The 24,386-nt window shown below is 38.0% G+C and overlaps 4 protein-coding genes across 16 annotated transcripts in view; 3 read left to right on the top strand and 1 right to left on the bottom strand.

The window, feature by feature from the left end:
* The window catches only part of LOC131684474 (venom allergen 3 homolog), a 52,436-nt gene extending 50,789 nt beyond the window's left edge, over positions 1–1,647 (top strand). Inside the window, exons 2-5 of the mRNA XM_058967387.1 lie at positions 525–587; positions 652–920; positions 983–1,230; positions 1,300–1,647. Coding sequence (XP_058823370.1) covers positions 572–587; positions 652–920; positions 983–1,230; positions 1,300–1,543 — 777 coding nt within the window. The 5' untranslated portion in view covers positions 525–571 and the 3' untranslated portion in view covers positions 1,544–1,647. The remainder of the gene's footprint in view (positions 1–524; positions 588–651; positions 921–982; positions 1,231–1,299) is intronic.
* Positions 1–24,386, bottom strand: part of LOC131684476 (uncharacterized) — a 231,462-nt gene that overhangs the window by 128,524 nt on the left and 78,552 nt on the right. The window lies entirely within an intron of this gene.
* Positions 6,491–23,991, top strand: LOC131680741 (uncharacterized). The gene is made up of 9 exons (XM_058961449.1): positions 6,491–6,550; positions 6,606–6,874; positions 6,939–7,180; positions 7,239–7,480; positions 13,383–13,651; positions 22,553–22,634; positions 22,698–22,963; positions 23,028–23,269; positions 23,328–23,991. Exons 1-9 carry the CDS (start codon positions 6,532–6,534, stop codon positions 23,572–23,574), a joined length of 1,878 nt encoding a protein of 625 aa, XP_058817432.1. The 5' UTR covers positions 6,491–6,531; the 3' UTR covers positions 23,575–23,991.
* On the top strand, positions 13,286–14,169 carry LOC131684475 (venom allergen 3 homolog). Its single transcript, XM_058967388.1, has 3 exons — positions 13,286–13,327; positions 13,383–13,651; positions 13,842–14,169. The coding sequence occupies exons 1-3, from the start codon at positions 13,309–13,311 to the stop codon at positions 14,109–14,111; spliced, it is 558 nt and encodes a 185-aa protein (XP_058823371.1). The 5' UTR covers positions 13,286–13,308; the 3' UTR covers positions 14,112–14,169.

Here is a 24,386-nt window from a genome sequence, read left to right on the forward strand (position 1 = left end):
TGGTAAAATTATGGTTGATGCTGGTTCAAGAGGTAGCGGAGCGGGAAAGATTAGGAGTTTTCACCCATTTCTCTAACCAAGATACCAAAATGTTACAATTTTTTTCAAGATTCAAAACTTTTCGAGCGACTTAGTAGAATGTCACAAATAATCCTGCTGAGATAGATGTCTTCCGTTTAATGCCTTTATAATAATAGTAATGAAAAACAGTTGCTTTTCACCATCAATATACTAGTATTTCAACGACTACTTATAGTTTTTTTCAGTGTTCATATCAGTCTGACTACTTTAAAAATAATATGTATGTGATTTATGGACTCCCAAACGGCTTAACCGATAACCGTAAAAATGTATACGTAGTAGACATTTATTATGGAGCATGTTTTTGTGCTATTGGTTGGGGATTATCTGCCCGCCAGATTGCGCATCGGCATAAATTGTGATTTACTCCTATCTCGTTGAAAGTCGCAGCAATGCGCGACGGGTATTAGCTAGTACCTTATAATATGTTTGCTTACTTGCAGGTCTACCTATTAAATAAGAATTCAGCTGAAAAGGAAATAGCAACAGGATGTTACCGGTAACAGGTTAGCAACGAAAACTATTCTAAAATCAGATTCATCAGAATCACAAAGTGCTCTTTTCTTACAGTGGTCATCTTATTTCTGGTAAAATCTTCCCAGCAGGTTGATTACTGCAGCCCCTCGTTATGTCCGACCGGAATTGCTCATATTGCTTGTAAAGGGCTATTGACGTTGGCATCATCATGTGGAGCGGGTTCCCAGGAGTTAGTTCTTGACCCGGATGAACAAGCACTGATCGTGGACTTACACAACATGCTTCGTAGCAAGGTTGCTACGGGGCAGCAGGAATACACTGCGGGCAGATACTACTCGCAAGCTGCCCGTATGGGTACAATGGTAGGAAAGTTCAACCACATACACAAGAACAATGTGTTAATATTTTAGAGACATACTTGCAGGTATGGAGCGCTGAGTTGGCAAATATTGCAGCAGCTAACGCGCGGCGATGTGTTTATGGCCATGACAGATGCCGAAACACTGCAACACTCAAGGCTGTAGGACAGAATATAGCCATGAAAAGTTACTACGGCATGACATTTTCCGATACTGATCTAATCAACATATTCGTTAATGCTTGGTATGCAGAAGCTGCCAGCGCCAATACCACTCTGATCGCAAGCTATCCAAATCCTTTTAGCTACAATGGGTACGAATCGAATCATCCTATTGAACTATTTCGATAATAAGTTTTATTATTATTTTTTCATTAAACTAGTCCTGTCATTGGCCATTTCACCCAGATTGTTTCGGATCGTACGACACAAATCGGATGTTCCTTAGTGAGCTACATTACTTCACCATGGATTAGAAAGTATTTTGTGTGCAACTATTCTCTGACCAATATCGTTGGCCAAGCTGCCTACCAAGCTGGGATTGCATGCTCTAAGTGCACGTCAGGCTGCAGTTCTAAGTATCCGGGATTGTGCAACGAAACTGAGGCTATTAACTCGAACCCGTGAAAATAAAATCGTTTTGCTGTTTGTTCTAACTCTTTCATATGATATCAAAACAACTTTTTGGATATGATCGGTAAATTAAGTATATACAAATTTTGTGTCCTTTATTTTATTTTATTCATTCACTTTGTGAACCTTTCCCTTTTCAAACTATTTTCATCGCGTTTTTTTCGATATAGTTATGGGACATCAATACTGTAACTGAAATGTACTATTTGAACCTGCATTTAAGTGGAAAGTTAATGACCAACATTAGGGACAACTGTGTTGATTGTGTACACAGCCGAACAAGAGATCCCAAGAGTCACCTAACGGAGAGATGATATAGTGCTCATAAATTTCTATTTCATACCTCCATGTGAATTATGTTCATCAGATTTGGTCCTTAGGCAGGTTTCGGCAAAATTCCGCACGAAATTCCGTGTGAAATTCTGCGTAAAATTCACACGGAACTTCTCACGGAGTTTCGTTCCAAATTTCGTACGGAATTTCGCATGGAATTTCGCACGTAATCTTGCACGGAATTTCGCACAGAAATACGCACGGAATTTCGTATGGAATTTCGCACGAAATTTCGAACGGAATTTCGCACGGAATTTCGTTCGGAATTTCACAAGGGATTTCGCACGGCATTTCGCAAGTAATCTTGCACGGAATCTCACACGGAGTTTCGCACAGAATTTCGCACGAAATTTCACACGGAATTTCGCACGAAATTTCGAAGGAGATTTCGCATAGAATTTCGAACGGCATTTCTCACGGAATTTCACAAGGACTTTCGCATGGAATTTCGTTTGGAATTTCGCACGGGATTTAGCAAAAAAAAAATGCGCACAGAATTTCGCACAGTTATTCCGCCCGCAATTTCGCACGGAATTTCGCATGGAATTTCGCGTGGAATTTCGCACGGAAGTTGGCACGGAATTTCGAACGAAATTTCGAACGAAATTTCGCACGGATTTCGCACGGAATTTCGTTCGGAGTGTCGCACGGAATTTCGAAGTAAATTTCGCATGGAATTTCGAACGGAATTTTTCACGGAATTTCACACGGACTTTCGCACGGAATTTCGTTTGGAGTTTCGCAATTTCACACAGATATTCGCCCGCAATTTCGCACGGAATTTCGCAAGGAACTTCGCACGGAATTTTGCATGGAATTTCAACGAAATTTTGCCCGAAATTTCGCATGTAATTTCCAACGGAATTTCGCGAGGAATGTCACATGGATTTTACACGGAATTTCGCGCGGAATTTCGCAAGGAATTTCGCACGGAAGTTTGCACGGAATTTCGCACGGAATTTCGGATGTAATTTCGAACGGAATTTCGCTTTTCAAACTATTTTCACACGGAATTTCGCGCCGAATTTTTCGAACCATTTTCACACGGAATTTCACAGCGGAATTTCACGCGGAATTTCGCACGGAATTTCGCGCGGAATTTCGCACGGAAGTTCTCACGGAATTTCGCACGGAATTTCGCTTGTAATTTCGAACGGAATTTCTCTTTTTAAACCATTTTCACACGGAATTTCGCGCGGAATTTTGCACGGAAGTTCGCACGAAATTTCGCACAGAATTTCGAACGGAATTTTGTACGGAAATTCGCGTGGAATTTTGCACGGAATTATGAGCGTAAATTCTCGCAAAAATTTGCACGAAAATTCAAACGGCACTTCGCACGTGATTTTGCACGAAATTTCGCATGAGATTTCGCACCGAATTTCGAACGGAATTTCGCTTTTTAAACCATTTTCACACGGAATTTCGCGCGAAATTTTGCAAGGAAGTTCGCACGAAATTTCGCACAGAATTTCGCACGGAATTTCGAACGGAATTTTGCACGGAAATTCGCGTGGAATTTCGCACGGAATTATGAGCGGAAATTCTCGCAAAAATTTGCACGAGAATTCAAACGGCACTTCGCACGCGATTTTGCACGAAATTTCGCATGAGATTTCGTACGGAATTTCGCAAGTAATTTCGAACGAAATTTCGCTTTTTAAACCATTTTCATACGGAATTTCGCGCGGAATTTTACACGGAAGTTCGCACGAAATTTCGCACGGAATTTCGAACGGAATTTTGCACGGAAATTCGCGTGGAATTTCGCACGGAATTTCGCACGGAATTATGAGCGGAAATTCTCGCAAAAATTTGCACGAAAATTCAAACGGCACTTCGCACGTGATTTTGCACGAAATTTTGCGCGGAATTTCACATGGGATTTCGCACGGAAATTTGCACGAAATTTCGTAACGGCTGTTCAATAAAAAAAATGAGAATAATTTAAATACCTTTCGAACGGAATTTTGCACGGAATTTCGCGTGGAATTTCACACGGAATTTCACACGAAATTACGAGCGGAAATTCTCGCAAAAATTTGCACGAAAATTCACACGGGACTTCGCACGTAATTTCGCAAGAGATTTCACGCGGAATTTCGCAAGGAATTTCGAAAGGAATTTCACATGGGATTTCGTACGGAAATTTGCACGAAATTTCGTAACGGCTGTTTAATAAAAAATGAGAATGATTTCAATACCTTTCTGTAATAAAAGCAAAGAGCGTAAATTTATTCTCTCCAAGACTTTTGAACTCCCTAGAAATGGATGACATGTTTCTTTTCACTCGGGTGCTGTTGCATGGTCATCGTGGAAAAAAAGTTTACTGTAGACCACTTTCGACACGAAAACGTGCCCATGAGTACAGCTTGCTGGATTCTGGCATCCCTGAGCGTGGAGCGGAAGGCCGGTAACGACTGTCCGTCGAAGATAATGACGAAGAAGAAGAAGAAGGAAGCGTTGAAAAAGCTGTTCGACGACAAGGACGGAACGAGTTTGTGTGAAACTGACCGAAAATATCACTGCTCCCATACCTTGAATCACCGAACCCTCAAGATGGAGGACATCATCTATCGGAAGAAGACTCGGTCCCCGGACGAGGTAAACCGGACGAGCAGATAGCGATCGTGAAATCGCAGTGCCGGTGGATGACGAAGAACTACCGCGGAACGTCGTTCGTGGTGGACGACGAAAGTTACTTTCCGCTCTCAAAGACCCACATTCCAGGAATCGACTGCTACTATTCTAGCGACAGCGGTCTGACCATCAATGAACAAGTGTACCAGGAGGAGTGTCTTGAGAAAATTCTTCTGCCGTTCTGAAAGAAGCATCATGCGGATGGGAAGTACGACTTCGGGCCGGACAAGGCGTCTTCCCACTACGCCAAGAAGACTCTGGTGTAGCTTGAGCAGAAAAAGATACCGTACGTGCCGAAAGAAAGAACCCTACCAATTTGCCCTAGTGCCGTCCCATTGAGGATTTTTCGGCTTCCTCAGTGCCCTAGTGTTCAAAAATAATTGGCGGGCCAAGGATACGAAGCAGTTGACCACAAGGATCCGGAATTGTATCCGGAAGATGGACGTCAGTAACGTCTATCGCTCTTGAGAGAGCATCGCGACTAAGTTGCGTCGTACGGCTGACCAGGGCTCCTTCTCCAATATTCATTGACGTCTTTTTTTTTGAAGAATTAACATTGTTTTTAATATAAAATACTGAATTCGTTGAAATTTTGTTCTGTTTTTTAAATACATGACTGAAAAATTTCTCACTTTTTGTTGAACACCCACGTAATCCGTCGGCCTGAGTGGAAGCGATTTTCGTTTGTGCTAGAGTAATGCCCAAATACGAGCGAGCACTGCATAAGCTAGGAAACAACAGCCGAAAAATTTGTTGGCGATCAAACCAGGCGCACCAAAAAATCGCCGAGTTCGGACGGGCTCTCTACAGAATTCTAACGCCTAACCACTTTTTCCTGGGAGGACAACAACGTTTTAAACAGAAGCACCTATGTTTATGAAAAAAGGCTTTTCGTGTTTCTTGACTCCACTGTTTTCAAGAAAAATAGTTTGAAAGCCTACATGGGCATAAAAGGGTTAAAATAACCTTGAGATTTCGCGTTTTTTTTTCAAAAGAGCCAATAAGCTATACCAAAATTCAGTTTGAGCGAAAATTCCGTTCCGTTCCTCGTCGAGCAAGGTCGTTAACATTTTATGAAGGAGAAAAGTTTTCTCTGTCGTCTACTGCTATAATCTATATTCGACGAGTAATGATTTTTGCGGAATTTTTCATAAAAGTGTAGTATAACAATATGCTTAATGAACTTTTAAAACAACAGGCGATGGATGCGCTACAATGGAATTGCATCGTCGTACACAATACTAATGAACTGTCAGAAAGTGAGGCTCATCCATCCACGATCGGGTTAAAACTATTGATATTAACATATTTTTACCGTAAATCACAGATTTTTGTTGATCTTGTACACAGCCTATACCATCGACTACTTTTTATTCATGTTTTGCCTAAAGTCTCATAAGTTGTCGGGAGGCCTGTGAGTGGCCCAATGTCTAGGTCATTTTTAATTTTATCGTTTATCAAGTACCGAATTACGAAAGCCACTGATCCACTTTGAGTACGTCCATCGATATTCAAAAATTTATTCACCTAGTCAAAGAAGTTATTCTTGCGAAAGGTGAACAATAGATCAGTAATGCTCAGCTTGCCGATAAATAATGAACACTTGAGAAATCAGGCGATGACACCTTGGAACAATGTTGGCAACAGTATAAACCAGCTCCAAACTCCGAATGTAAACTTTCCAAACTTTTACCGAGCCGATTCTATTTGCGGCTGAACACGAGTAGGCACCCAAACAAGGGATAATGAAAGAAGTTTATGTTTTCATGTATAGATCCAATTGATACTTGACAAACATTTCTTTTGAACTATTGTTTGGCTCATGTTTGCTCAAGCGATATGAAGTCGTGGAAAAATGAAATTATTTAGATTGGTGACCTTCCTGACACCATCTGTTACTACTCGCGACGTTACTGTATGTTATCATTATATTGCTATCTTGCATATCTGCATATAAAAAAGCGACTACTATGCCCAAAACGTAGTAGTCCGAGAAAAGAAGTGGCATCATGCAGTTTCTGGTAGCAGGTACATCCATTCTAATGAGAAGATCGTCGATTAGGTCATCACATTTTATTTTCAGTGGTCATCTTGGCTTTAGTAAAATCCTCCCTGCAAGTGGATTATTGTAGCGCCTCGTTATGCCCGGATGGAGGTCCCCACATTGCTTGTAAGGGACTGACAGCGCTGGCATCGTCATGCGGAGCAGGAGCACAGGAGGTACTGCTGGACTCGAGTAAACAGGCTCTAATCCTGGACTTGCACAACCAGCTTCGCAGCAAAACTGGTACGGGAAAACAGAATTATACTGCCACAAAATTCTATCCGCAAGCAGCTCGAATGGCCACAATGGTGGGTTATTTGAACAACTGGAGTACTGGAGTAACTCGAAAATCAACCATTGAAATATTTGCAGGTTTGGAATTCAGAATTGGCAAGTATTGCGGCCGCCAACGCACGTCGATGTGTTTACGGTCACGATAAATGCCGAAACACGGCAACGCTTCCAGCAGTAGGACAGAATATTGCCTCTAAAAGCTACTACGGCACGACATTTTCCGATACTGATCTGATAAAAGGTTTTATTGATGCGTGGTTTTCGGAAGCAGCCTATGCAAATCCCGACATAATTGCAAACTATCCAGAAGATTACAATGGGTAAGCAACATTACATATTCCTTAATTATTTTATTAAATTATTGGTATTCCGAACTAGACCTGCAATTGGCCATTTCACCCAGATTGTGTCGGATCGCGCAAACCAAATCGGATGTTCCTTTGTGAGCTACAACGTTTCACCATGGATTAAGAAGTACTTTGTGTGCAACTATGCCATCACCAACATCATAGACCAACCTGTTTATCAAGCAGGAAAAGCGTGCTCCAAGTGCACAAAAGGCTGTAACTCCAAGTATCCAGGATTGTGCACGGCATCTGAAGTTTACAATTTGAAGCCTTAACTATAAACTATTGGTTGTGTATACCGTTATGATTAATATGCAACATGTCGGCTGTTTTTAAAAGGCATCTCATACAAGAACATTCCTCCCACTTCCAGATTAAAACACCTAATGTCAAATATTAACCCACCTTATGTCGAAAAGTACACTGAGTGCACTTCGTTATGAAGGTCAGGTGAAATCGTTTTAGAACTTCAACTAAAAACGCAACTGGCGAAGGGTTAACAATGAATTGAAATCGATCAGAGCATGATAAAATGCAAAATATAAAATATAAATGCATAGTGTTGAAAAAATAACTAAGGAAATGTACATGCCTATATACGAATATAATAAAATTTCAGCAAAATTTAATGAATTGTATATATCAAGAAAATATTAATTTGATTCCAATTCCATTCGTTCCTCATAACATAAAATTATGATTGCTGAACGAAAAATATTAAGACATTGGCGAGATTTCCAACTGGATCTGTAACATTGATTCTTCGATATACATGTAACTTAAACCTGAGAAATAATTGATTTTCCAAAAGAACGCATTGCACTGAAAATGTGTTTATTGCATACATATTTAAACTGTTTTCTATTGAATTATTGGACAAAAGGTGTTTCTCAAAGCGAAAGATTTCACCAAGTAGAATAATCCTAGAACTGCTCTGGGCATCTGGGCAATGCTAAACTAAGTAATCCCTAAAATTAAACAGGTGAGCAGTTGTCATTTTAAAGGGGAACTCTACTCTCGTGGCCTAAGATTGAGCAGATTATTTTCTATTTTGCAGCCAAAGTTGTGATTTTTAAATTTTAATTTAAAAAAAAACATTGGCAATCTTGAAACGCCATTGATTACATTGATGTTGAAACTGCATGAGGCTCGCTTAAGTATAAAAAAATTATATTGTTCATAACCCTTAAAGACGCGAATCGATTTTTTTTTTTCTAATTTAGTTGAAATTGTTTCTCAGATCTGGTACGTTAATACGATAACTTTAAGACGATTTTCGCAATGTTGTTTTAAAATAACATTACGCATTGAAAGGATAATCATTGTCACGTTGGCTATGTTTTCGATTTCGATCGATTTGTTAATTATTTTTATTTTTACGTTACATTTTGACATATCACAGAGCATGAGCATAACCCAGTGGCGGATCCAGGGGGAGGGTCCTGGGGGTCCGGACCCCCTCCGAAATTACTTTACTTATTGAGAAATTTCAAATGAGTTTCAATTTTATCTTAGTTTCAAACTCAAAATTATTCGAAACCATATTTGCCCAACAAAACTGATATTCGTTGCATAAGATTATTATGTATTACGAATTGTACAATCTTCATTTTAAAATCGAAATTTCGGACCCCCCCCCCCGAAATTTTTTTCTGGATCCGCCCCTGGCATAACCCAAGCAACATATGTAACAAGTCCAAGAAAAAATTTAACCTATTTAGTTGAATTTCAGTTGTAGAAAAGTATCAAAGTATTTTTTCAAATCATGGTTTGTTGCTAATAGACAACAAACAAGTTTATTTCTGCTAATCGAACCGTAAAAAATGGTTTTGTTGACTAAAAGAATTATTTTCCATTAAACAACACGGACTGTAAACGAAACTTAGTAGGTGGAGCCTATTATTATTAATAGCTGTTAATTGAAAGTAACTCAATACTAGGGTTACCAACCGTTCTTATTTTAAAGAACATGTCCTTAATTTCGATGATTTGGGAAAGCGTCCTTAATTTTACTTCAAATGTCCTTAGTTTTAATCGCAAGCCGTGTTATATTTGAAATCAATTAGATTAAATTCACTCAAGCGAATGAAACATTTTACTCGCCATAGTTGTTCACTTCCTTATAGTCTTTTGATTTGTTATGTTCAGATTAATGATTCAAAAACATTGATTAATTTCATTTCTTGAAGAAAAGTTAAAAACTTAACTTTGCATGTTTCTCATCTTGTTGAGCGCTGACAGAAAAAAAACGATTTGTCCTCTATTTCGAACCATCGAATTTTAAACAGCTATCATATTCTAGCACAGTCGGCAAATTTCTTAGTTACTTCATGAACTTTAATCAATAAGTTCTATACTTAAGGAAAAGCTTTGATTTTTGGAAATGAAAATGCAAAAAATAGGATTTCTCGTACTAATATCCATACAAATTTTAAATGTAACACGAGATGCCACGACCTAATATTCTGCATAGTTTCTTAGGACCCGAGAAGAATAAAAAAGCGCTGTTGTAAAAAAAATATTGGAAATCTTTTCTTAATACCACTCAACCAAACACATTTTAGTCAAAGATGAGTAAAATTTGTTAGTCTCGGTCAAAATTCAAGATGTCCTTATTTCGCTTTCAGCCCATTTGGTAACCCTACTCAATACTATAGTGGAAAGTAACTGTCAGAGTTTGTTTGCAATGAGCATCATATAAAGAACAAATACTTGCAAACTTGGAAAATACTTGCCGGCACTTCAACAAAACAAATTTGCAACAACGAAAAGACGTCAACGTTGCATCTTTAGGGTGAAGACAGAGTGGGCGCGATGCGTAACGCGACGCGATGCGATGCGAACTGCGTGCGATTTCCAACACGACATGATAGCCAGAGTGAACGCGACTGGAAGCGATGGTCATATGCGTTATACGTAAACAAAAATTGCGTTGAAGTATCGAACGGATTGCGAGCTAAAAAGTTTCTGTAAAAATGAGCTCAGGCGAAAAATATTTCATGTCCGAATGCGTACGCGATTTCTTTTTCAGAAACCATAAAGATTTTGGAATTCATCCGATCAATAGGAAAAGAGAAGACGTATCTCCACCTGCACCAAGATTTGCTAAATTATCCAAAAAAATTTCGCAACTATACCCGTGTGAGCATCGAAACGTTTGATTACATTTTAAGCCATATTGAAGTTGTTCTCACTAAAGAGTGGACCAACGTTATTAAAACTCCCATAGAACCACGAGAGAAACTTATAATCACACTAAGGTAATGCTAGACCTCTCCCTTCCCCGTCGTAGTATGTCTTCACGAATTGCAAAGCAATCACCCCTTAAAAAATAATGTTGAATTTGTAGAATGCCACAAATTAATTCTATAATCCCTACGATATATCGTGGCATATTAGCAAAATTTATAAGCTGTTTTTAGATTGAATTATTAAATAGTTTTATTTAAGAACCAATACAGTGCAATATCTCTAGGCTTCTGGCAACGGGTTTTTCGTTCAATGCACCATCCTACACGTTTCGTATTGGAAGATCTACGGCCGCTAGAATCATTAAGGAGACCTGTCTTGCATTATGGATAAAGCTTCAGCCAATTCATATGCCACAGCTAACCCAACATGTATTTATACAAAGTGCGCAAGATTACTGGACTTTGTGGAGCTTCCCCCATTGTTGTGGCAGCATTGATGGAAAGCACATTCGAGTGCAATATCCGCCACACTCTAGGACAATGTTCTACATCTACAAAAAGTTTTTTTGGTTGTACTTGATGTTATTAGGAAGAGTGAAGATTTCTTACAAAATGTTCAAAAGCCCACACATAATCCTGTCTGTTGCAGCACAATTCGAAGCCGAAGCTTCTCTAGGGGATTTCTTTACATGGGGTAGCGGGCTATCAATGAAAGTTTTATATCAAGCAGTTCTAGCTTCCTTTGCTCAAGCTCTAAAAGATATTCTGCTTGAGCGTTCTTTTCGTTATTCTTTTTATATCGTTTGGTGGGAAGCGAGACAGGAGCACTTAATGATCGCCCAGTGAAGGTATCAGCTACCTCCATTGTTTCTAGTTGACTTGGTTGGATTTCAAAAAATCCTTCCAATGCCTTGACGTCCTCAAATACCTCGCTGTTGGAAAATTGAGGCTTGAGATTGCCAATTGCTTGCCTGGACTACATTTGTTGCCGTAAAAAGTAGACTTTTGAAATGCGGTCAGCTAGAGCAAACGCTTTGGTCACCAGCATCCTGGGATCTGAACACCGGCAGCTTGCACAGTTCGCGACCAAAAGTGTCACGCAACTTTTTACACCTTTTCTTTGCAACATCGTCTGAAATTAAAAAAAAATATAGAGTTTAGAGCAAGTATAATATTTGAGAAAATGTCGGTCACTCACAGTACCCATTAATAACAATTTAAAAATTGTCCATCGATTTTACTTACCAAGTATTCCCCATTAATCCAAAACATATTTCCAACATTGGTTCACAAGAATCCGGTGCCGTGAATGGCGGGGTTGTTGGTCCCACAGTGCACATCTTTGGAAGACAGCTCCAATGTGAGCTTCGACATCAACATAAATATCCTCTGCCACCAAAGTAAAATCAAATTTTGAATTTGTCAGCATCTTTTCGCGCGAAAAACCTGTGCACGTACTAGTTGGTCGCGCGTCGCGCAAAAAATCGCTTAGCGCGTCGCATCGCGTCGCTTCCACTCTGACATGTACTGTATTATTTTGCAGGAAACAAATGAACGGAGCTCAGTCGCGCGTCGTCGCGCGATCTGTCAAAAATCGCTTCGCATCGCGTCGCGTCGCGAATCGCGTTCACTCTGGCATCCCCCTTATTCATTGTTTTTCTTCTGTCAACGAATCGACCACAATGAGAAGGCGGCCCTGATTCTTTTATAGTTTTTTGCGCAGTATTCAAATTGAATACTGTTAGGCGCAATCGAAAACTGTGTCATTCGCTTGGAGTGCTCTAACTAATCATTATATCACGCGTGTTTTTTGTAAACGGCCAATAAGCATTCTGTCAAAATTCACTTTGAGAGAAAATTCCGGACAAACCGTAACTCGCCAAGAACGGATGTTAACATATTATGGAAGGAAAAAGTTTTCTCTTTCATCTACTGCTAAGATTTATAGTAGGCGACTAATGGTTTGTCTGGAATTTCCCCTCAAAGTGAATTTTGACAGCATGCTTATTGGCCCTTTTCAAAAAACACGCGAGATATTTTTATCCATTTCTAATTTTATTTGAGGGCACGTTGAAAATATAAACGAAAAATTAAAGAATTCGTGCGATGGCACCTTAGAACAATGTTGGCAACAGTATTAACAGCTCCAATGCGAATAGGAACTTGCCAAACTTTAACCAAACCGATTTTATTTGCGGCTGAACACAAGTACAGGTAACCAAACCAAAGATAAAGAAAAAAGTTTATAGGTTTGTTCCAGTACCAGGAGAAACTGGAAGTAGTCCGGAGCAAACAGGAAGAAAAACGTTCCTGTATAATCTTCTTCCCTTTTTCTTCTTTTGGTAGCAAACAGGAGTGAAAAGGAGCAAGAATTTTTTGCTCCGGAGCAACAGGGAGTAACTTCCGTGTACTGGAACAAATCTTATGTTTTCATGAATACATCCAATTGATCAGTTCTTTTGAACTACTGTTTGGCTCGTGTTTGCACAAGCGATATGAAGTCGTGTGAAAATAAAATTATTTAGATGGTTGGCCTTAGGGACCATTCATAAATTACGTAACGCAAAAATTGCCCAAAATAGACTCCCCCCTCCCCCCATGTAACAAATTGTCACAAATTTCTCCATACCCCCCTCCCCTATTACGTAACAAATTCCAAGAAAAAAAATTTTTTTTCTTCGGTGAAAACATGTTACGTAACGATCTAGCTAACTCCCCCTCCCCCCTATGTCACAACATGTCACAACTTGTTGTACCCCCCCCCCCCCCTAAAAGCGTTACGTAATTTATGAATGGTCCCTTACGGACACCATCTGTTCTTACACGTTCCAATGTATGTTACCATTATATTGCTATAAAAAAGCGGCTACTATGCCCAAAACATAGCAGTCCGAGAGAAGGAGTGGCATCATGCAGTTTCTGGTAGCAGGTATATCAATTCTATCGAAGAGATGATCGAAAAGGTCATCACATTTTATTTTCAGTGGTCATCTTGGCTTTAGTAAAATCTTCCCAGCAAGTGGATTACTGTAGCGCCTCGTTATGCCCGGATGGAGGTCCCCACATTGCTTGTAAGGGACTGACAGCGCTGGCAACGTCATGCGGAGCAGGAGCACAGGAAGTAGTGCTGGACTCGAGCAAACAGGCTCTAATCCTGGACTTGCACAACCAGCTTCGCACCAAAACTGGTACGGGAAAACAGAATTATACTGCCACAAAATTCTATCCGCAGGCAGCTCGAATGGCCACAATGGTGGGTAGTTTGTAGAGCACTCTAGTTAGAGTGTGACCATGAGGCCTTGACGTATCCAAAAGAACATGAAATTTGACGTATTCACAACAGAAATTCAGATTTCAGATTTCTGCTCATTTGGATACGTCAAATTCGTCTTGGCCTCACTCTGCTGGAGTAACTCGAAAATCAATAAGTGAAATATTTGTAGGTTTGGAATTCAGAATTGGCAAGTATTGCGGCCGCCAACGCACGTCGATGCGTTTTCAGTCACGATGCGTGCCGAAACACGGCAACGCTTCCAGCAGTTGGGCAGAATATTGCCATAAAAAGCTACTACGGCAAGACATATTCCGATACTGATCTGATAAAAGGTTTTATTGATGCATGGTTTTCGGAGGCAGCCTACGCAAATCCCGACTTAGTTGCAAACTATCCAGAAGAATACAATGAGACAGACACATTAAATATTCTTAAATGATTTTATTAAATTATTGGTATTTCGAAATAGAGCTGTAATTGGCCATTTCACCCAGATTGTGTCGGATCGCGCAAACCAAATCGGGTGTTCCTATGTGAGCTACAACGTTTCACCATGGATTAAGAAGTACTTCGTGTGCAACTATGCCATCACCAACATCATAGATCAACCTGTTTATCAAGCAGGGAAAGCGTGCTCCAAGTGCACAAAAGGCTGTAGCTCCAAGTATCCAGGATTGTGCACGGCATCTGAAGTTTACAATTTGAACCCTTAACTATAGACTATTGGCTGTGTAGGCCGTTATGAGTAATATGCAACATATCGGCTATTTTTTAAAGGCATGTACATACATACAAGCGTATTCCCCCCACTTCCAGATTAAAACACATATATTCAAATATTAACCCACCTAATGTCGAAAAGTACACTGAGTGCACTTCGTTATTAACAGTTATGTGTCCAATAAAAAAAACACCTTTAACAGGCCAACGAGGGTACCCACAAATTGAAATGCTCATAACTATGGCTTCCTTTAACCGATTTGGACACTTTTAGATGTTTTGGATTCAGGAACTCATCCACTTTTTGATTCTGTACAATAGAACCGGAATAATGGACCTGGTTTTTAGTAATCCCGATTTTCCGGAGTAATGTTTCAGTACTAGGATATGATTGGTAAATTCTAATAATGTCCTAGCAATATGAGTATCAAAACTTTTCAAATTGTCTCGAAAGTCTGTTTTTTATTGTTACGGGACCCTGTGTCAATTTTAAAAATGGAATTGGAATGGAATGGCCACTCACGGCCCCACGGGAACCTGCTCCGGAATGTCCGTTCCGGGGTCAAATAACCAAATGGTTCCAAAACCACGAGATACGGCCTACTGATGCAATTCCAAGAATTTTGATACCCATATTGCTAGTATTCCATTGAAGTTCGCAAATAGTACCCCAGCTCTGGAACCTGCTTCCGGAAACCCGGATTTCCGGGAACCGAATGAAGTAACCCGATTCATTTTTGCCAAGTCCAAAAGTGGATGAGTTCCTGAATCCAAAACGACCAAAAGTATCGAAATCGGTTGGATATTACCTTAGTTATGGGCATTTTAGTTTTATGGGTACTCGGGTACCCACGTCGGCCTGTTACGTAGTAAAAAAATTCAGGAGCCCCTCCTCACTCCCACCCTTACTATATCAACAATATTATTAACCCAAAAGCTTGACATAGTGAAGTTCTAAGATGTCACAAAGTTTCAGTTTCCAGCTATGGATAAAACATAGGAATTTAATTAATTGAAACTTAAAAAGGTACCCGGGTACCGCGTCGGACACACAACGGTTAAAGTCAGGTGAAAGCGCTTAAAGCTTTAAGCGGTCGCCTAATGACGCGACTGCCGGAGAATTAATTATGAATTGAAATGGAGCATGATAAAATGCAAAGAACTTAGCATAGAGTTAAAAAAACTATGGAAATGTGCATGCCTGTATATAAATATAAAAAAAATTCAGCAAAATTTTACAAATTGTGCATATCAATAAAATATTAATTTGATACCAATTCCTTTCGTTCCTCAGAATATAAATTAATGACTACTGAACAGCAGATATTAAGGCGAGATTTCCAACTGGAGCTGTATCGTTGATTCTTCGATATACATGTAACTTAAACCTAAGAAATAATTGATTTTCCAAGAGAACGCATAGCACTGTAAATGCATTTATTGCATATATATATATATATATATATATATATATATATATATATATATATATATATATATATATATATATATATATATATATATATATATATATATATATATATATATATATATATATATATATATATATATATATATATATATATATATATATATATATATATATATATATATATATATATATATATATATATATATATATATATATATATATATATATATATATATATATATATATATATATATATATATATATATATATATAAACTGTTTTCTATTGAATTATTGGACAGACGATGTTTCACAAAGCGAAAGATTTCTCCAACCAGAACAATCCTAAAACTACTCAGGGCATCTTGGCAATGCTAATGGGGAATAAATTGCGAAGTATCAACTGAACAGATTTTAAATTTTTATTTTCTAATTTGAGGCTAAATGTTGTGGTTTTTAAATTTTATTTTGGAGACATAAAAAACATTGGCAACCTTGAAACGTTATTAGGTTTTACACCAACCGACATAACCCCACAGAATAAGCCTGATGAACTTCGTTTGACAATTCTCGGTGGTTTGTTTACATGGAAGTTACGTGAGTTCAAATGTAACAGATGAGCGCCCGTTGCACTCACACTGCAACGCAACTGGCAAAGTAAACAAACCACCGAGAATTGTCAAACAGGAACTTCATTCATCATGATTTAATTCGTGTCGTCATCTTGTAGAACTCAATTGATTACACTGATGTTGAAACTGCATGGGTCTCGCTTAAGTAAAACTGTGACCAGTTGGGTAAGCTGTAATCAAAAAATTGATAGTTTTCATAATCATTGTTACGTTGGTTATGTTTTCGTGCAACAGATTGTTCTTAAATTTATGCAACGATTTGTTTTTTTTAATTTTTGCATTATATTTTGACATATGGTAAAGTGCCTATTTTCACCATACTAAGCAGGGTGCCTCATTAATTCATTAATTTCTCGGCCTTCAATCAATGAAATGCATAAAAATTGACATCAACAGCTTTGCTTCGTTGTTAAGAACTAATATAATAACACAAATGCACTGAAAACAGTGAAATTCTCGTGTTTGAGCGCAACAAAAACTCGAATCGAATGCCCCTATTGTTGCGTTACCATTTGACTCAATGCGTTAAACAAAGATGGCAGACACTGCTCTAACCAATGGCTTCAAATGGGTATGGTGACAATAGAAACATGGCAAAAATGGGCTCGTCACCCTATCACAGAGTATGAACATGAAAATGATTACCGTAGAATTGCATACTTTGAAATGTCAATAACGGCGCCAGCCCCACGTCCTTACAGTCATCATGAGAGAGGAATGTTAGTGTTACAAACATTGTTATGGAGCCCTGCATCTCCACGTTTGCCACGGGAAGGAGTTTTTGTTAATAGGATAGGGTAAAAAGTTGCTCAAATCTAGATTCACCTTGATAGGTGATACGATCTATACAACTCTTAGAAGTGTTATCATGTGTTTATTTCTCTGGGCAGCCGGCTACCGAGAATTTATGATAGATTTATCGTTTGGTAAATTATTTCAGAAATTCTGAGCTTGATTGAAAGAGAAACTTCAGCTCCGGACACTCAACTGTCGAGAGCTGTATTTATATTTAATTAATCCCGAGCAAGCGGCTATCGGAAATATCAACGATCGTTCTTTCTTTATTCAAATTTATCTCAAAAACTGAACGTAGGGGTTAGGTATTTTTTACATAGGATGTGTATGCAAAGTTTAAAAGAAATAGGTTAAGTAGTTTTTGAATGGCATTTGAATTTTCCAGAGACGTTCCACAAAAAGCTTCGTCACCGAGTCTCAGTTGTCGATATTTTTGCTTAGAAAAATTACATAATGTTATTGAAATGATACACTATTTTTTTCGCGCTAAAACCCTTACCCCCCTTAATAGTGATGATTGCAGAAATTAACCAAAATGTAGCCGTATTTCACGACTTCTAGAAAAAAGAGAAAGACCCAGCATTTTCAAAATTTTGATATATTACAGTACAAAAAGGTTTTTCGTTAAAATACTGCACACAATTGCATTAAACTATGATGTTTGGTTCATTTAAAATAAAATAAATTCTGAAAAGACAAACCGTGGTTTGTTCCAAGTGGTCAATAACTTTCCCGTCATGCGAAAGATTAAAAACTCGATTATTATTCGATATTATAAGGTAGGCCTCCCCCTTAACGGCAAACCGACCCCCTCTCCACCGCCCCTAAACCCCTCATGTCTTATGTCTATATTCTGTTCTGTAGGCTCTTAAAAGTAACTCTGGCGAAGGATGTATCATACTGTAATAGAAAGCGTTAGTGGACAACACTTCAGTATACCCCTGTCAGAGAAAGATTTCAAAGCTTGTTATATATAAATAGCACATTTTTAGAAAAGTATTGATGAGTACTAATAGCTTCTGAAAAGATTTCATAGATAGCGTCCTTTGTTGTCGTTAAAAATTGAAAAAAAAACATGGTTTTTGCGTTAGGGGAGAGGGCTAAAATTGGCCAATTTATTGTAACCAATAAAATGCCATTTAACGTTACTCCAATTTATTTTAGTACAAACCTACCGGTATGGTACGGAAAAAATCAATTCAATTATGGTTTTCATTGATGGCCGTCATAAAATTCTTCTATGATTTGAGAGCCTTAAACCTATACCAACATATTTCAGAACAACTCTTACTTATATTACCAGATTTATTTCCATGAGGTAAGCGATACAAGTGCGTGGAATGTGTCTTAAGTAGTTTTTGAATGGTAGTTAACACCTACAAAAAGAAATTCTACAAAAAGCTTCGTCATCGAGTAACGTCGATATTTTGACATGGAAAAATTGCAGAATGTTGTTGAAATGATGGAGTATAATGTACAAAAGTTTCGATCAAGCTTTACCCAAATTTCTAAAAAAAGTGTTATTCTACACTGAAACCCTTATTTCCCCTTAATAAAATATTTAACCCTTTCATGCCCAACCTTTTTCTAGTGCATGTAGTGTTTCAAAACTTTTTTCCTTGAAAAAGGTTGGGTCAAGAAACACGAAAAGCTTATTTTCATAAAGATAGGTGCTTCCATGGCAGTGCTAGAAGCTGCTCAATTTTTACCTTGTAATGCTCAATACAATTCTCCTAGAATAATTACAATAGTCCAATTACGTGGAAAACGTAGCCAACGACAGGCTAAATTGATAACTTTTATCAGTTTTCAATAATTTTGCACCATAACGAAGATATATGAAAAAATCATTTTCCGTCGTCAACGTAAACTGTCCCTGGCAGCACTGGTCCATCGAAATCCTATCAGACTAATTGCAGTAACTTCAGTTCTAGAGCTGATCCTTATAACTGTTAATACTCAAATTAAAGGGAATAATCACATTAACGAGCCTTACTTGTTTTTGTGAGCAAATCTCACCTTAATCAAAAGTTATAGCTGTTTAAAAACGTTGTTGTCCACAAACAACATGGGCATGAATGGGTTAATTGCTTTAGATTTACTCTTCGAGTTTGTAGAATGTTGAAAAAAAAATCTTTCATAAATCGAATAATTATTTCAAAATCTCAAACAATTACCAGTGACGCCACTGACTTATTCTGTTGAAGTTTTACACAATGTCAATTGAAACAAGTGTGCACAGATAAGTGAACATTTCCGGCATCAGCTTCGGACCTCATATTTACAGAGCATCCACTTGTTGCGTCAGAGTGATATTTACGTGGAAGCACACAACCCCTTCTTTAAAAATCAAGCCGGAAGGTACATGAGGTAAAAAGAGTTTGTAAATAGCACCTGCACTGTTTAAGTAATTTACATACTTACTTGTGCTCAGTTCAAAAAGCCGTTGAGTATATTTGTTTGAGATAGACGGGTTCGTAATGTTAAATTGTTAATTATTATAATTTGTCCTAGGAAGGGAAGGGATTGCGTTGGTTCAATGTTTATGAAAATTTTCAAATCAAAGTATATTTCATAGAATATATCGCGAAATATATCTTTGCACTCTATCGTTGAATATAATTTTTTTCCAGAAAATGCTAATTAAGGATGGCGTCTGTTGTATTGGGATTTTTCACATTTCTTCATTTGCTTAATTGTTAGTATTGAACTTCTAGAATAATCTCTCGCAAACTCGATGGCCCCACTGACCTCCTTTTGTTTTAACAGCCCCGCGCATCTATCGTTTCCAAAACCGCATTTTTCAAATTGGTGGACACAGTAAGTTTAGATGCCAAATTTAACATCATTTGGACAATGTTCAAGTAAACGCTAGCCCATTTCGATTGGAGTTTTTATCATTGTCACTATGGGAAAATATGACAAATAATAACTGTAACTTTTGAAGTAGCTCTCGGAACACTTTGTATAAATTTTTCAATGGAAACAAGCTAGTACAAACAAGTATTTGATTAGAATAATGTTCGTTCCTTAAAAAATACGGAAAGTTAAAATTTTGGGATGTTTCATCCCCGAAATTTTCTACACGCCAAAAAAATCTGAATTTTATCGTTGACGTAATTGCAAACATGACACAATTCAACGAACCGTAATTTACGAAATGATGGAACATTACCGTGCTTCGTTTAATTTTACATGAAACATATGCTTTACATGCGCAATGACATAAAATTACACTTCCTACCATTCAGAACAAACGCTGTATGTTGAGTAAAATTACATGATTTGCGAAATTAAACGTCATGTAAAATTAAAATCAAACTTAAAACTAAGTCATTTTTGATGCTCGTATATGTCAGGGTCAGGAGACGTAAATTTACACTATTTTTTCTAGGTGTGTATATTAAATGATATTTCTGACTCACGCTGCGTACATTTTTACAGTTGTACGTAGCTCAGCTGGGTTCGATTCCCAGTCCGCACATAGGGTTAGAGATTTTAATAACCTGAAAAGACCAATGACCCTAAGATTAAAACCTGTATGATAAAAAACAGATTGGATATCTGTAAAATTCAAGGAAACATGGAAACCTGACTTTTTTCATCAAATTATTGCATTTTCACTGATATAATACTTCTACCATGAGCATTTTTACATAAGGAATTTTTTTTCGAGAGCTGTAGTTTCGCGATCGCATGTAACATAGCGAAGAGCTTTAGCGTTTGTACGTTAACGTGTTCGATCGCATGGGCGTTTGTATGTTGTGTGTGCTATCGTGTATGTAACTTCGCGTGTATAAATTCCATTTTATAACTGTGTGTCCATTCGCAAATTCGTGTGTGTTCTTAGATGATCGCGCGCGGACCGTGACTCTGATACTTAATTTTTGGTGGACGGTTCAAATGCTAGAACAGATTATGTCAACATGGAACGTATTGTCTAGTGGATATGAGCGTCATTTTTTATTGGTCCAACAGAAGGCGTGGATCTAAGCTGCTAGGACCGAGGGCACAGGCTTTCGAACGTCACCATGATTCATGATCGCGCGAGCTGCGAGTCAATGTTCGAGGACGTGTTTGTAAATTTATAGGAGCTAAAAGATTCACTTATTTACAGGGGTGTTTTAATGTTGGCAAGAACGCGGACGTAAGTATGAGTGAATGATTGTAATTGCATGTTCGCGATTGTGACTAGGTTTGTGTTGTCGCGAAGGTCACGAGCGATTATATGTTTTGAATGAGAGAGATTGTGAGTGTATATGAGATGCAAATGATTGTGTTAATGAGAGTTAGTATGATTTAAGACATAGTAAAAAGGGAAAAAATATGCAAAGAGATTATGTAACAGTGTATAAATTGTCCGATATTATTTTTGGTATACATGAGTAGTGGAAAAGCGAACATAACGAACATAACAGCAAAAACAGACTAGTAAAGTAAAAGAAAAGTACGCATACAACATTTAATCAAACTACTTGCACTCGTAATATTGATTTACCATTAACAATAATTGCAGTGTGTAAGAATTTTATTATACCAATCCAAATCGGTGCCAAATACTGAAATTGCACAATGGGTTTCATCTAATATCGTAATTAATATATCTTAAAAAGGCTTATAAGCCAAGAGCTTTACCCTATGAACCCCTTCATGACCATGTTGTTTGTAGACAGTTATACAGCTATAACTTAAGCTCACAAAAACAAGTAAGACCAATAAATGGACTATTGCCTTTCATTTGAGTATTAACAATTACAAGGATCAGCTCTAGAACTGAAGTTATTGGAATCAGTCTGATTGGATTCCGATGGAGCAGTACTGCGAGGGACACTTTACGTTGACGACGGAAAATGAATTTTTCATATATCTTCGTTATGTTGCAATATTATTGAAAACTGATAAAAGTTATCAATTTAGTCTGTCTTTGGCTACGTTTTCCACGTAATTGGACCATTGTAAATATTCTAGGAGAATTGTATTGAGCATTGGAAGGTAAAAATTGAGCAGCTTCTAGCACTGCGAGGGAAGCACCTATCTTTATGAAAAACGTATACTGTTTTCTTTAGGTAGGTTTTCTTGGGTATGTAAAAACTATTGATTTCTAGAAACTCTATAAAGTAAAAGCATAACCTAACTTTGTTTTCGTTGAACACAAATCATTGATATTCAAGCCGCTTGGAATATATTTTGATCGATCAAGTACTATCGATACTACGACAATACGATCAACTGTTTGAACAAATGATATGAAGTAAATTGCATATAATATTGATCTCATCATTACCATCTGTTACTGGTCTAGAATACATTCTATAAAAGCATCCATTGCTTCCTAAGCCCAGCAGTCTTGAAAAGTAGTAGCATCATGCAGTTTCTAGTTACAGGTCGGTCACGAAAACTCCTTTCAAATCCAATATAACGGTATAATTGCTGTATACAATTTCCAGTGGTTTTCTTGGCTTTGGTGAAATCCTCCCAGCAGGTGGATTATTGCAGCTCTTCGTTATGCCGGAACGGAGCATCTCACATTGCTTGCAATGGATTGAAATCACTCGCCTCATCGTGTGGAGCAGGTGCACAGGAGATAGTTTTGGACTCGGCCAAACAGGCTCTGATCCTGAACTTGCACAACCAACTTCGTAGCAAGATTGCTACCGGCAAGCAGAGTTACTCTAACAAATTCTACTCACAAGCAGCTCGAATGGGCACAATGGTGGGTATCTTAAGCATCACAAGCATCGGAGAAATGTGTTAATTTGTTTGAGAAACACTTGCAGGTCTGGAGTTCAGAGTTGGCAAATATAGCAGCCGCCAACGCAAGGCGTTGTGTTTACGGTCACGATCAATGCCGAAACACTGCAAACCTGAAAGCAGTAGGACAGAATATTGCCATGAAAAGCTACTACGGTATGACAATTTCCGACACTGATCTGATCAAAGGTTTCGTTGATGCCTGGTACTCGGAATTTGCTTTCGCTAATAACGACATAATTGCAAAGTATCCAAGTAATTACAAGGGGTATGCAGAAACTTACAATATATTAGGAAATTTTAATAATATTGAATTCTTGAACTAGACCTGCGATTGGCCATTTCACCCAGATTGTCTCGGATCGTGCGACACAAATCGGATGTTCTCTGGTGAGCTACAAGGATTCGCCATGGATTAGAAAATTGTTTGTGTGCAACTACTCTCTGACCAATATCATTGGTCAAGCTGTCTATCAAGCTGGAAATTCGTGTTCTAGGTGCACGTCAGGCTGCAACTCAAAGTATCCGGGATTGTGCAATGAATCTGAGGCTATTAACTCGAACCCTTGGTAATAAAATGTGCTGCATATATTTACTGTTTAACCCTTAAAAAGGCTAGCTCAAATTCTGACTTCAAGAAGCATAGCTCCTAAGAGCTCGAAGTATTTCCATCCTCGTTTAATTACTGAGAGAAATGAAAACCCGAAACCGTTCGATCATTCCTATAAAAAAATTTAAAAATTTAAACCCAGGCTTATGAAACCCCTTGCCTTTTTGAGAGTTAATATGATCTGTTTTATCCAGAAGTTTAATTGCATTATTTGTATAAAGAACTCCAACATAGGGTCATTAGTATCGAGTGCAATCACAATCGGACTGTCAAAAGCAATAGAAGTTATTAGTCTTCGAAACTAACGAAACAGAAAACAATAACAGTGTTTTGACCCTAGAGTTAGTCAATTTACTTTAAAATAAATTTTTGAGAGAAGAGATACTGACTGTGTCAAATGTAACTATGAATTTCGCCTAAGCATGAACTCACTCGCTTCCACATCATTTTACTATTTGCATATCTTTCAGAGATATATAAAAGGTGCTACTTCAAATATGAAAGTTGCTACGGCTCAATTAAGGGCAAAAGATTCACATTTTCGCATATCTTGCAAAAATTATCATATGTTTACAGAATGTGGATACAGAATGTTTCTGTGGATATATACAGTCTACCTTCTCATCTCGCGTAGAACAGAAGCTAAAGATTATTCCGCTATAGATATATTAGTGAAGCAAACAATCAATTCTAGCTATAGCGTTGTTACGTATCCACTCCACAAGCTGTACAGTATTGCAATGAAATGAATTAACCAATAAAACATGAATTAACA

Source organism: Topomyia yanbarensis, chromosome 2, assembly GCF_030247195.1.
Source record: "Topomyia yanbarensis strain Yona2022 chromosome 2, ASM3024719v1, whole genome shotgun sequence".
Taxonomy (NCBI): domain Eukaryota; kingdom Metazoa; phylum Arthropoda; class Insecta; order Diptera; family Culicidae; genus Topomyia; species Topomyia yanbarensis.